Source organism: Arachis hypogaea, chromosome 16, assembly GCF_003086295.3.
Source record: "Arachis hypogaea cultivar Tifrunner chromosome 16, arahy.Tifrunner.gnm2.J5K5, whole genome shotgun sequence".
NCBI lineage: Eukaryota > Viridiplantae > Streptophyta > Magnoliopsida > Fabales > Fabaceae > Arachis > Arachis hypogaea.
Window position 1 is genome coordinate 10,048,228 of NC_092051.1, and position 12,562 is coordinate 10,060,789.

Consider the following 12,562-nt stretch of genomic DNA (forward strand, 5'->3'; position numbering starts at 1 on the left):
GATCAAATCTATATTTTTCAATTTAAAATAACACAATTATTTGAAAAATTATTAAATTAGTCTCTGGCAAAAAATGTTTGAAATGCATTGTTGAATGATAAATAACACTCCTTGTTTTTGGTTTAAAAAATGCTTCATTAGTAACATGTCCCTTTAAAAAATATTATTGTGATTAACATGGATATCAAAATCATTATAACATACAAAAAAAAGGCACAAACAACCGATACAAATGCAAGTATTGGAAGTATGTGGATTTAGTTACGGTTTCTTAGATGAAATAGATATGATTTACAACAATGAATCAAAATTTGTATTAAGAGGAGGGAGTAAAGAGAAAGAGAAAAAGTTAAAGTGAACACCAATAAACAATTTTCCATATGTATGATAATGTTACTCCCAAAAAAGACATTTTGTTAAAGAAAATCACTCTTAAAATTTCTTATCCAATATTTTTGTTATAATTATATGCTAATTTGAATTCTAACATGGAAAAAATTGTAATAGACTATATTTACCTTCCATTTGCAGTAATCTTCTTTGTTCATATAGTACATTATCAGAGAGAAAGTTTCAAGTCTTTTGCAAACAAAATCTGGTCTACTCATGTTATTTGATGTTAATAAAACAACAAAAAGTCTCCTTAAAAAAGTTGCAGAGTGCCATGTTCCTGCTTCAGAGATTGCATTAATGAATTCTCTGTCATCCTGCAACAATCCTAGAGCATAGCATGCATCTTTGAAGGAGTCATAAACGACACCATCAACTGTTCTTAGATTGCTGAAACTCGTGCATCCCTTTTGAATGTTCAAAAGTAGCCTTAGATAGTAATCTTCCTTATTCATTGGTGGTATATGAGATATCCTTCCTATGGCATATCCTTGCTTTCTCTGAGTCCACATATGATGCTCTCCATTCCAAACAAATTTTGTTGAAAACTCAGAATAAGTCAGATTTCTTGCATTATTATGGACTTCATTTGCTTTGAACCATCCAATCAACATAGATTTCTTGAAAAAATAAGTCTCAACAACCGACTGAATTGTATCGGTATCTTTGTAAACAATTGGCATATCATCAGGAAGATGGAATGGCAATCTTATTACTGCTGGTTCCTTCATTTGAATAGGATAACCAAACAATCTCCATGCAGCTTCACATGCTGATATATATCTACAATCATAATAATTACGTATTTCATCTACCTGAGATCCATTGTTTTGATAAAATACAGCTGTCACCCTGTCATTACCCTTGTGAAGATACTTGAACAGATATTTGATTGCTGAAGTTTGGCAAGTATACTCAACATTGATGTGACATCCAAATTTTAAAAGAAGACCGGCATTGTATGGAACTATGAAGGAGTTGTCAACCTCAACATTTTTCTTTGATACAGTTCGCCCATCATCTCTTCTTTGATATCTTGGAAAGCCTGCTTCGTCAATAATTGTCCTATCTCTGAATGCTTTGGGAAAAAACTTTGAGCATTTACCATTGATCATGCATTGGCTCTTACTATTTAAATGACCGCATGGACCATGAATCATATATTTCTCAACAGCAGCATACAATTTTGGATTTTCCCCCCTATTTGGAATCTCTGTCTTAATAACCTTGTCTATGTCATCAACAGTTCGTGGTTTTGATTTCGGATGCATGAACAAAAGAAGATGGGTGTGTGGTAGACCTCTCTTCTGAAACTCTATAGTTAGACAGTCTGCAAATTTAAAGATATGATATTACTAATAACTTGGACAAAGTAAATAAATATTTATTCAAAAATCTAAAGCATATAAGATCAAGTGCATTGCAAACAAATCAGATGGTGTGATTTAAAAAATAATTGATTCTAAACTAAACTATATAAACCCAAGCGTGTAGTGCGAATAAGCATGATAAAGTAAATAGGAAAAAATTATACTAAAATAAAATCATATAAAACTATATAAGTGTACCATACAATGAGCTTGAGGTAATACAAACAATATAGATGCACTGTAATACACTCAAGATAGTACACTATCGAATGATCATACCATGTATGTGCTATATACATAATTGTTTCTTAATAACGATAGTGTACTATACAATGAGTGTACTATAGATAATATAGATAGAGTAAATAAAAATTCGTAGGAAGATTAGTTATACTTACATCCAATAATCTTTCTAAAGAATGTTCCTTTCTTCAATTCCTTAATTAATTTATCAACCTTCAACTTGAATATTCTACATAAGATGTCTGGTATATCCTCTGCATGGAGTCCTTGAGATGTTACCTCTCTTTTTATCTCATTCCATTTTGGATTACATGTCATAGTGATAAAGTAACTTGGATATCCATCATATTTACATATTGCAAAAGCATCCTTGCAATTGTTAAACATGTACCTTGAACCACCGGTAAAGCTCTTTGGAAGAATAATTCTTTGTCCATTGTTAATGGCATTAGTTTCACCACGAACCATACACTCATGCAATTGCTTGAACTTGCCTAGCCTCAAGTTGTTTCGATCGTAAATATAAAAGCCGTTCTAACTCAACCATAGTGTAGGTATCTACTATAAATTGTTGCAGTAATCTTCTTGACCACAAAAGGATCTGAGACTCATTAGTCCTTCTTTAAAGTCTGTATGCGAAGAAGTCTCTCATGCTTATTGTTAGTCTTTTCTTAGTTTTTCTGACATTTGGTCGAGAAACAGTAGCTATATGTAATCTGTAACCATCCTCACCGTATGGAAACAACAAAGGATATTGAAGAGCAAGGTACATTGGATGTACTACTTCTATCCTCTGTAAGATTCTTGATTTTGTCTCAATTATTATATCCCTATTAACTCCGCTCTCATCAATATCTCCAACTATCAGTGCAGCAACTTCAGATGCTGTTGGCAAATTATATGTCCTTATATCAATATTTCTTCTGGTTATTAACCGTAACTTAACATCAGCAGAGCCATCAACTTGGTATCTATCCCGTGTTGAACGAAATGCCTTTGCTAGAACATTATTTTCATCCATCATGACTTTCAAGGATGAAACAATTTCAGTTTCCATCAATTATGCACTGATGTTTGACCTGTTAATAAATAAACAATATATGAGAACTTCAATTCATTTGTTAAGCATCGAGAAGATCGCATGAGAATTTAACTCCTCATAATATATTACTATAATTAGCGTCTTAGATAAAGTTAGGAAATAGAAGATTTACACGCGTGAGTCGAACAATTACCTAAATGTAATGGCCACTTTTTCCTACTTTTGACCATGATATAAGTTCTCTTTTTTTGGTTAAGAGTTCAATAACATCTAATTAAAAAAAAACGAATTAAAAGCATGAAATTAAAGACAAATAATAATAATAATAATAATAATAATAATAATAATAATAATAATAATAATAATAATAATAATAATAATAATAATATTGTTTAAGTAATTTGGTTTTAATATTAGTATTTGATTAAATTAGTATTAGAAAATTTTAAATTATTGTCTCAAATTATATATTATGAGTATTTTTCCTGAATGTGCTATTTTTAAATATTTTAATAAAATGAAGTACTGTAAGATATATTTAAGTTTATTTTTATCCTTTATTTCTTTAGTTGTATTTTCATTAAATTTGAAATAATAAATATGGAGGTGACATGCACACGTATATTAATACAGAAAGAATATATATTCAAAACACAAATTTATCCTTTATTTTCATTAAATATTTAGATTAATTAAGTTGAATGATAATACATTAATTGATAATTAGTTTAATAATATACTAAATAAAAAATATCATTAACTGATAATTAGTTTAATAATATATTAAATATTAATTTGATATAACTATAATGAGAATATTTTCTCAAAATAATATAATCATACATAATTTATGAGCTAATTATAATACAATTAAAGATATTATTATGACATAATATTTACTTTATTTCTATTACACTTTGTATATATCATCAAAAGATGCATGTTTCATTATTTTTTTTAGATAAAATCTGTTTTTTCAGCAAAAAAATTGTGTTTAGGTCAACGATTTACTATATGTTTAGGTAGAATTTTTTTTCGAATTTAATGAAAATACAACTAAAGAAATAAAGGATAAAAATAAACTTAAATATATCTTACAGTACTTTATTTTATTAAAATATTTAAAAATAGCACGTTCATGAAAAATACTCATAATATATAATTTGAGATAATAATTTAAAATTTTTTAATAATAATTTAATCAAATACTAATATTAAAACCAAATATTAATTATAGAGACTTACTATAATTATATCAATTTTAATTATGACTGTAAATAAATAAAATAGGAAACAATCAAAACTATTTTTTTTTCTTTTTATAGTCAAAATTTACTATAAATGTAAAATATAAAATCACTAATGATTAAAAATTTGATTTAAAAATAAAACTCCATAATCTAAATTTAATTAGTTAATTAATTAATTTTATGTCCATATAATATTATTATTATATACTTATTAGAACTATATCAATTATATCAATTATATGAAGTCGAAACTATTATTATTATTATTATTATTATTATTATTATTATTATTATTATTATTATTATTGCATAATAGGTTATTAGTCACATGAATTATTATTATGAAGTCACGTTAATTATGCTTGAAATTGATATAATTGCTATAATTGTCATATACTCTCAATCATATTGATTATATCAATTTAATTATATTAATTATATTCAAATTATTAGTCAATTATTTTAATAAAAATTGTTGCTATAATTAGGTTATTCTTATATTATTATCTTGTATCAGTTGTTATAATTAATTTAATAAAGATATTTATTTGATACATATGTTATCTATATTAATTATATGTCAATATTTATAAGAATGAGTTAAAAAAAGTAATATATAAATATATAATATAATTTTTATATAAAAAATAAAAATAAATGGACATAAACTGTATTATAAAAAAAATAAAGCATATATATAGGAATAACGAAAAACTCAAGTAATTATTTATTGGTTTTTTTGGTTTTATTATGCTTAATAAAAATTGACTGATCTAAAAAATAAATATGAAAGTGACATGCACACGTATATTAATACATAAAGAATATATATTCAAAATACAAATTTATCCTTTATCTTCATTAAATATTTAGATTAATTCAGTTAAATGATAATACATTAATTGATAATTAGTTTAATAATACATTAAATAAAAATATCATTAATTGATAATTAGTTTAATAATATATTAAATATTAATTTGATATAACTATAATAAGATATTTTCCCAAAATAATATAATCATACATTATTTATGAGCTAATTACAATGCAATTAAAGATATTATTATGATATAATATTTATTTTATTTCTATTACACTTTGTATATATCATCAAAAGATGCATGTTTCATTATTTTTTCTAGATAAAATTTGTTTTTTTTTTTTTTTTTGACAAAGAAATTGTGTTTAGGTCAACGATTTACTATATGTTTAGGTTGAGATTTTTTTCGAATTTAATGAAAATACAACTAAAGAAATAAAGGATAAAATAAACTTAAATATATCTTACAGTACTTCATTTTATTAAAATATTTAAAAATAGCACATTCACGAAAAATACTCATAATATATAATTTGAGACAATAATTTAAAATTTTCTAATACTAATTTAATCAAATACTAATATTAAAACCAAATTATTTAAACAATATTGAACTTGCCCCATAAAGTTCCATGGAAACAATTCCTCAATCAAAAATTGAGCTCCTCCCAAGAAAGCTAACTTTAACCACGTTCCATTAGGTTGGTCATAATAGTTGAGTAGATCTAACCATCCTTCGGAGATTATTCCCCCTTCTTTGAACGCTTACATCCATGTAGTTGGAACCCAAATCAGTGAAGACAACTCGACGGGGTATTTCATGGATGTGATACATTGTAAACGATTGTGACAAAAGACAATCGAACTGAAACATTAGACGATAAGAATAACTTAGAGCAACAACAATTAATAAATTATCAAAAGAATAATATAATAGAATGAGTATATGAAAAATATTATAAAAAAAATTATAAATTGTACCTTAAAAGGATCAACTTCAATAAAAAACGAAGAATACATTCTTACTCTATGAAGTAGTTAAAAAAATATAAAATTATGAGTTGACTCTCAAATTTAGATTCATGTACTACAGAAAAACATTATATATAGACTTTAGTAAAACAAAAATAAATATGTAAATTATTTATTATTAAAGTAATTTTTTATTATATACAGTAATTTTGCATCATATATTAATTTTGTTAAAATTATATAATTTTATCATATCATAATTAGAATCATTATCTTCTATCTATCGTGATTAGAGAAATCTTGGACAATAAATAAAAATATTATACCTAATATACACAGATTGAAATAGAAAGGGGGTAAATATATATTATCATGGACGGTATAATAACTAAAAATGTTTGAAATAAATATCATAAGAAGATAGAATTATAACGGGTTAAAGTAATAAAAAAAATAACTTGTAGAATTATTATATGCTAATGCTAAAAATAGTTTTACGTAACCCTATTATAATTTTTACGATTACCAGTGATAAATTATTATAATTTTAAGATGTTACTTTACCTACGTGATAATTTCAATTTTATTATTACAATTTATTATTATTATTATTATTATTATTATTATTATTATTATTATTGAATAATGAATAAGAATTAAAATTATATCAATATTTTTATAATTAATATAATTAAAATAACTAAAAATATTTAAAATCAATGTGCGTTATTAATATTATAAGATTTGATCATTTTATGATTAGAATCAAATATTCTTATCATGATTACTACGACTGGTGCCATTATTATATCATTATCATATATTATTATTATTATTATTATTATTATTATTATTAAAAGTATTTTTAATTGATAATTAAAAAGTAATTTAATAGTGCATTAAATATTGATTTGATATAATAATAATAATGAAGATATGTTCCTAAATTGGTATAATTATATATTATTCATTAAATATTAATTATAATATCATTATAATAAAGATATTTTTTATAAAATAACTTAGAATAGATGGAAAATTTATAACATTTTGGAGGGAAAATGGACTCACGAAGGATCGACACGTCACCTTTATTAGTTGGGGAAAAACCCAGTTTTAATATATTAAGTAGATTATCAAATCCTAATTAATTTAAATATTCTCAAATTTAACGTTAACCCTAACATCTCAAAAAACACATGCACACTAACCCTAAACCCTCTCCAAGGTGCCATCTCTCGTTCAAAAAGAAAGAAAGAAAGAAACATAGAAAGAGAAAGGGAAAGATAAATGGAGAAGAAGGAGAAGAAGGAGAAGAGAAGAGGGAAAACGGCGCCGGCGGGCATCACTGCCGCTGCGCCGTCGTGTCGCTATCAGGGAGGAGGAGACGTCGAAAAAGATGAAGAAGTCACGCGGCAGAGGAGATGAAGAGGGGAGGTCGTCGCGTCCTAGCGCCGTGCTTTTCGCCGTCGCCGTCGAAGGGAAGAGGGAGTGAGAGCGTCGTTGAACAGAACGCGAGAAGGGAGAGGAGCTGTGTTCTGTCGTTGTCGTCGTACCACCATCACGCCGCCCTGCTGTGCGAAGCCACCACCGTCGCCTCGAGCCTCGCCGCCGTCGTCCTCGGCGCGAGCCTTTGCCATCGCTGGTGGGGTCGAATCCGCTGCTGATCTGAGCTGAGGGAGAGGAAAAGCGAAGGGAAGAGAGGACGAGGAGCCACTGCCGCTGTTGCTGAACCGTCGTGTGGAGCGGTAAGCCTCGTCGCCCTCAACCGAACCGTCGCCGTTGCTGTGCGAGCTTCCACCGTCATCGAGCTTGGTCGCGAATAGGAGAGAGAACAGGGAGCTTTGTGAGAGCTCCGTCACTACCCATCCGTCGCCGTCGTTGTGGGTTGCGTCGCCGGGATCCACTACCGGTAAGGGCGTTCTTCCCTCTAATTTCCATTTTCTTTAACTTCTGGAAATATTGTTGTCATTGACTTCCATTACAGCTGTGTCCTTGCGCCTCTGGTCATCGGAAATCCACCAACAGAGCTTTTGGTAGCCGCCGTCACTGGAGGTAGCTGCCGGTCAGATCGGTTTAGAGGTCGTTGCTATTCCGTTTCTTTGTTGCAGTAAGTTTTTCTGCTTAAAAACCCTTGTCGTTAGTATTCTGTTATGTTATTAAGAATTTCGTGGCATTGATGTTTTAGGATTGAGTTATCCAAATTGCATGTTGAAATAAAAATTGTTTCTGTTGTTGCGGAAGTAAACAGAGCTGTGGATGCAGCCGCCGCTGTTGCGGGCCGAGAGAGAAAGAGATTTATTGCGTTAAAGTCGCTGCCGATTTGATTTCTCTAGATAGGGGATTGTTTTAAAAATTAAAAATATTTTAAGATTGAATATTTGATGAGTTTAGTAAATTAATGCAAATGGATAAATGTCTGTAATATGAATGATTTTTTGCTATGGTTGAAAAATTATGTTTGTTGGTAAATTGGATGATTTCTGAATTTCTGGTGAAATGAATTGAATACCTAACTACATGTTTATAGAAAGATATCGGATACTCTAGGCACTTGGAATGACCAGAAAAGATAGTCCTGATGCATATGCATCCATTCCAAAATTATTACATTTTGCTTTTATGTCGCGTTTAAAAAATTAAAGCATTACAATTACGAAAACTAGAAATTAGCAACTGTGTTGATTTTGCTAGTAATTTAAAACAGCAGTATCATGTTGTAACAACAGCTTAAAACCAAGCTCGGAGGTCCACTTCAGGTTCATATAGAAGATTGCCATGCTTGACGATTGACGAATTTGGCATAAGAAACTTATAGGTTTTGTTATCAACAATTGTGAGGCTCTATTTATAATTTTATCTCTTAAATTTCATAATAGTAATTGAAGTTATATTACTTTTGACTATCAAGAACAGGTACTCCACTTGGCGCTCAGCATATGAAATAATTGAAAACAAAGCACATATTAAAGAGAATAAAAACACATAACCTTGCATTTAGAGTTAAATAAACAAGACAAAACTCAGAGTTTGATTGTTCATAAAAATATATGGCTTTCCAATGCAAAAAGGAAAGAGAACTCTATCCAAACCAAATAAGGAAATTCCAAAAAAATAAGAAACAACAACCTAATACCCTCCTTTAAGATCATTGACAACATCATATGGAATGGGAGTCACAGTCTCTAATGTGGCACCTTCAACCATGAATCCAGGTTTAGGCCCCTCAGGCTGTCTCTTGGTAATGATCTTTTGTCCATTAGCCTTTGCCTCAGCCTTAAATTTGTCATTGTTGATCTTCCTGAGGCAGAACTCAGTGCACCTCGAAGGCATAACGTGCTCTACATGCACATGAATTTTCTTCCTGATTATTCTATTTCTCACCTGGGGAACACAAAAACACAGACTATTAATAAGCTTTTATAAATGTATAATAGCAACATTTAACAAAAAAAAAAAAGTTATTACAATATAACGAGTCCCACAAACTGAAACAATGAATGAAATACAACAATTCATTGGATCAAGTTTGACCAACCACACGCCAACTTTTTTATATTCTCTCTAATCACTGTATTTCCACCAGGCAGGAAACTGAGCAACACACTAATAATTCATAACTCAAACCGTAAAAAACAATTTTTTTCTACAGAACACACTACTGGAACAAGTAAGCACGCTAACTCACATTTAGAAGATGCACTAATTAGCAACAATCATCAAAATAAATTGAAAAATACTAAAAGCATGTATAACCTGATCTGTGTCAACATTGAATTAATCGCCAACAAATTATAGATCAAATGGTATAATTACTCCATACTCACCTAGAGATCACAAAATATTTTTGATATTTTCGTTAAACACCAGTAAATCAATCTGTGTGTGCCAACAAATTAAACAACCTTTTTTTCTTTCTACGTCAAGATTATTACAAAAAAAAAAGTAGACTATAAGCCATCTCTTATTAGCACCAGGCCACCAGCACCAGTACCATTATACTGTTACTCAATTATCAACATACACCTTTGTTAATATGTACTTACACATGGAAGGACAGTAGATTGATGCCTAGTTCTTGGTAGGGTGTGCATGGCCCGGCCCGGTTCCGAAGACCCGACCCGGTCCCGAACACTTTAAGAATTAATTTGGTGTGATTTTATTGGGTTTAGGGCCGGGTATGGGTCTAAAAAATAGACCCGGTCATTATTTTGGGTCGGATCCGGGCCATAGCTCGGGTCACCCGAAATCGGCCCGGTGACCCGGTTATCATACATAATTAATGTTTTGTGTTATTAGTGATGGATGATGGCTATTATTATGTGAAATTTAAGTGTTGTAAACCTTAATATTTTGTGTTATTAGTCATTATATATAAGACTATAAGTTAATATTTTATGTTTAAAATGCATAAGACTTTAGACTAATGCATAATCTTGTGTTATTTGTATTGATTTAAATATTTGGTGTTATTAGGCAATATTAGTATTGATTATGGATACGCTTTAATTTTAGAGAAGAGTTGGTTCTTATTATATTTTTCTAAGTGGATTTTACCATGTCAAATAATGATTGGAGTCTTGAAAATTTGGATATTTTTACATGCTAACTTACAAGAAGGTATCAAGGTAATATAATGTTAACGGCCTGGTTTTCACCCGGTATAATCGTGGCCCGAAAGTGTATATATTTCATCGGATCTAGGGTCGGATTCGAATCTAACAAATAGGCCAGGTATATATTTCGGATCGGGTTTGGGTCACATCAAACCTGATTTCACCCGACCCATGCACACCCCTAGTTCTTGGTTTAGTAATGATCCTCTTATTCTTAATTTGTTGTAACTCATTCTTTATTAATTCTATGTTTGAATTTTAATGTGTACGTTACAAACGATGTCGTAGTCAATATATAATTCTTCAATCATGTTATAAATATACTAAAAATTAGTTCCTAATTAATCATTTTATATAAAAAAAAACATATTTTGCATTTCATAAAACAATTTTTTTTATATTGCTGTAAATAAATTTGACTATTCTAATAATTAATTATTTAATAGAAAAATATATATATATTAGTTCTTTAATTTATTTTTTAATATTTAAAATTTAAAATTTTATTTTGTCAAAGATGATTAAACCAATAAAATTAAAACAAGGATTACAAAATGAATTGAATTAATTTAAATTACATTTCAAACACTACTATATAGTTAGAGACAATAATTAAGCAACCAAATAAGATGTGAGTATCATACGTGAATCTAAAACAATTAAGCAAAAATTTGCTATTAATAAAAAAAATATCGAAATAAATATTTTTTTTTCTAAAACTAACAAATAGTAAAACTTCAATTTGAGTAAATATTCTGTACCCAAACATTATCTCCCATGATAATATCCTTCAATGGAATGAGAGAAGGAACATGGTGAACTATTTGAAAATTGCCATCATACCAAGGAGTCAACAAAATCCTAAACTCTTGATTTTCAGGATCATAGTAGGCAATGCAACCATGTAATTGAGATGTAGTTATGAAAGAATTAGTATTTTCGTTGAAACTTGCAGAATACTGAAAAATGGGAGTCCATGATTCTCGAACTCCATATCTTTCCATCCTCCACAATGTGACAAGTAGCTCATTAAAATATATCAAGCAAAGCGAACCCCTGAATTCGAATAAGGTGAGTCTTGTACCTTGATCTATGGGCGCCATAGAGAAGGATTGGAACTTCTCCGTGTCAAAATTGAAAGCCCATATTGAGACATTTCCATCAACATCCTTACCAGTCCAATGAAGTGCCCCATTTAAATAAGTACAATAATTATACAAATTTATCAAATTCTTGGGATAATCTACCTCAATATTTATCCATGTCGATGCTCCAAGTGTGTGCATTTCAACACCTATACTATGATCATGTTTAAAGATATATATTCTCATTACTTTGTATTGGTTTGTTTTTGGGTGGAAACCAAAACCCCAACTTATTTGCTTGCAGAGTCTCAGGATTGGAGGGTTTTCTGGAAGTCTTATGAACTCACCGCTTATTGGGTTGCAAACAAGTGAAATGTTTATATACACGGAATCACTCAAGTAAAAAAGACCATTACAAGAAAGCACATTACTCAGGATTGATTTAGGATGAGGGAGAGGAATCTCAAATTTAGGATCAAGTTTTATGCTGTTGCTATTATTGAGATTCAGAACCTCAAACACAAATGGATTATTTCTCTTTTCATGCCATTCAATTCGGTCATATTCAACCAGGTGAAAGATTCTTGAAAGGAAGGGTCGGATCATGGGAGCAGGAAGTGTATAAGTAAAGAGTAACTTGGCAAAGTTTGGATCAGAAATAAATGTGTTCCAATGCTTGCAAACACATCTGCAAATCAGAACAGACTTCATGGGAAGTCTAACAAAAATATCGGTAATTATATCGACTGGAAGGCTGACAAAACAAGACCT

General features: G+C 29.5%; 1 protein-coding gene and 1 long non-coding RNA gene across 2 annotated transcripts; one reads left to right on the forward strand and one right to left on the reverse strand.

The window, feature by feature from the left end:
• Window positions 1-2: 2 nt before the first annotated feature.
• Window positions 3-2,471, reverse strand: LOC112756602 (uncharacterized). Its single transcript, XM_025805220.1, has 3 exons — window positions 2,159-2,471; window positions 519-1,720; window positions 3-8 (listed from the first exon to the last, which is right to left on the reverse strand). The coding sequence occupies exons 1-3, from the start codon at window positions 2,469-2,471 to the stop codon at window positions 3-5; spliced, it is 1,521 nt and encodes a 506-aa protein (XP_025661005.1).
• Window positions 2,472-7,297: 4,826 nt separating this feature from the next.
• Window positions 7,298-8,531, forward strand: LOC140179697 (uncharacterized). Its single transcript, XR_011873501.1, has 3 exons — window positions 7,298-8,002; window positions 8,078-8,200; window positions 8,335-8,531. It is a non-coding gene; the product is annotated as an uncharacterized lncRNA (long non-coding RNA).
• The last annotated feature ends 4,031 nt before the right edge of the window (window positions 8,532-12,562 follow it).

What these genes read in the sequence shown, in the direction of transcription:
- LOC112756602 (XM_025805220.1), bottom strand. Translation starts at nt 2,471, where the DNA reads ATGGTTCGTGGTGAAACTAATGCCATTAACAATGGACAAAGAATTATT. An exon ending in CTTTAGAAAGATTATTGGAT is followed by an intron (nt 1,721 to 2,158) that starts GTAAGTATAACT and finishes TTAAATTTGCAG; the next exon opens with ACTGTCTAACTATAGAGTTT.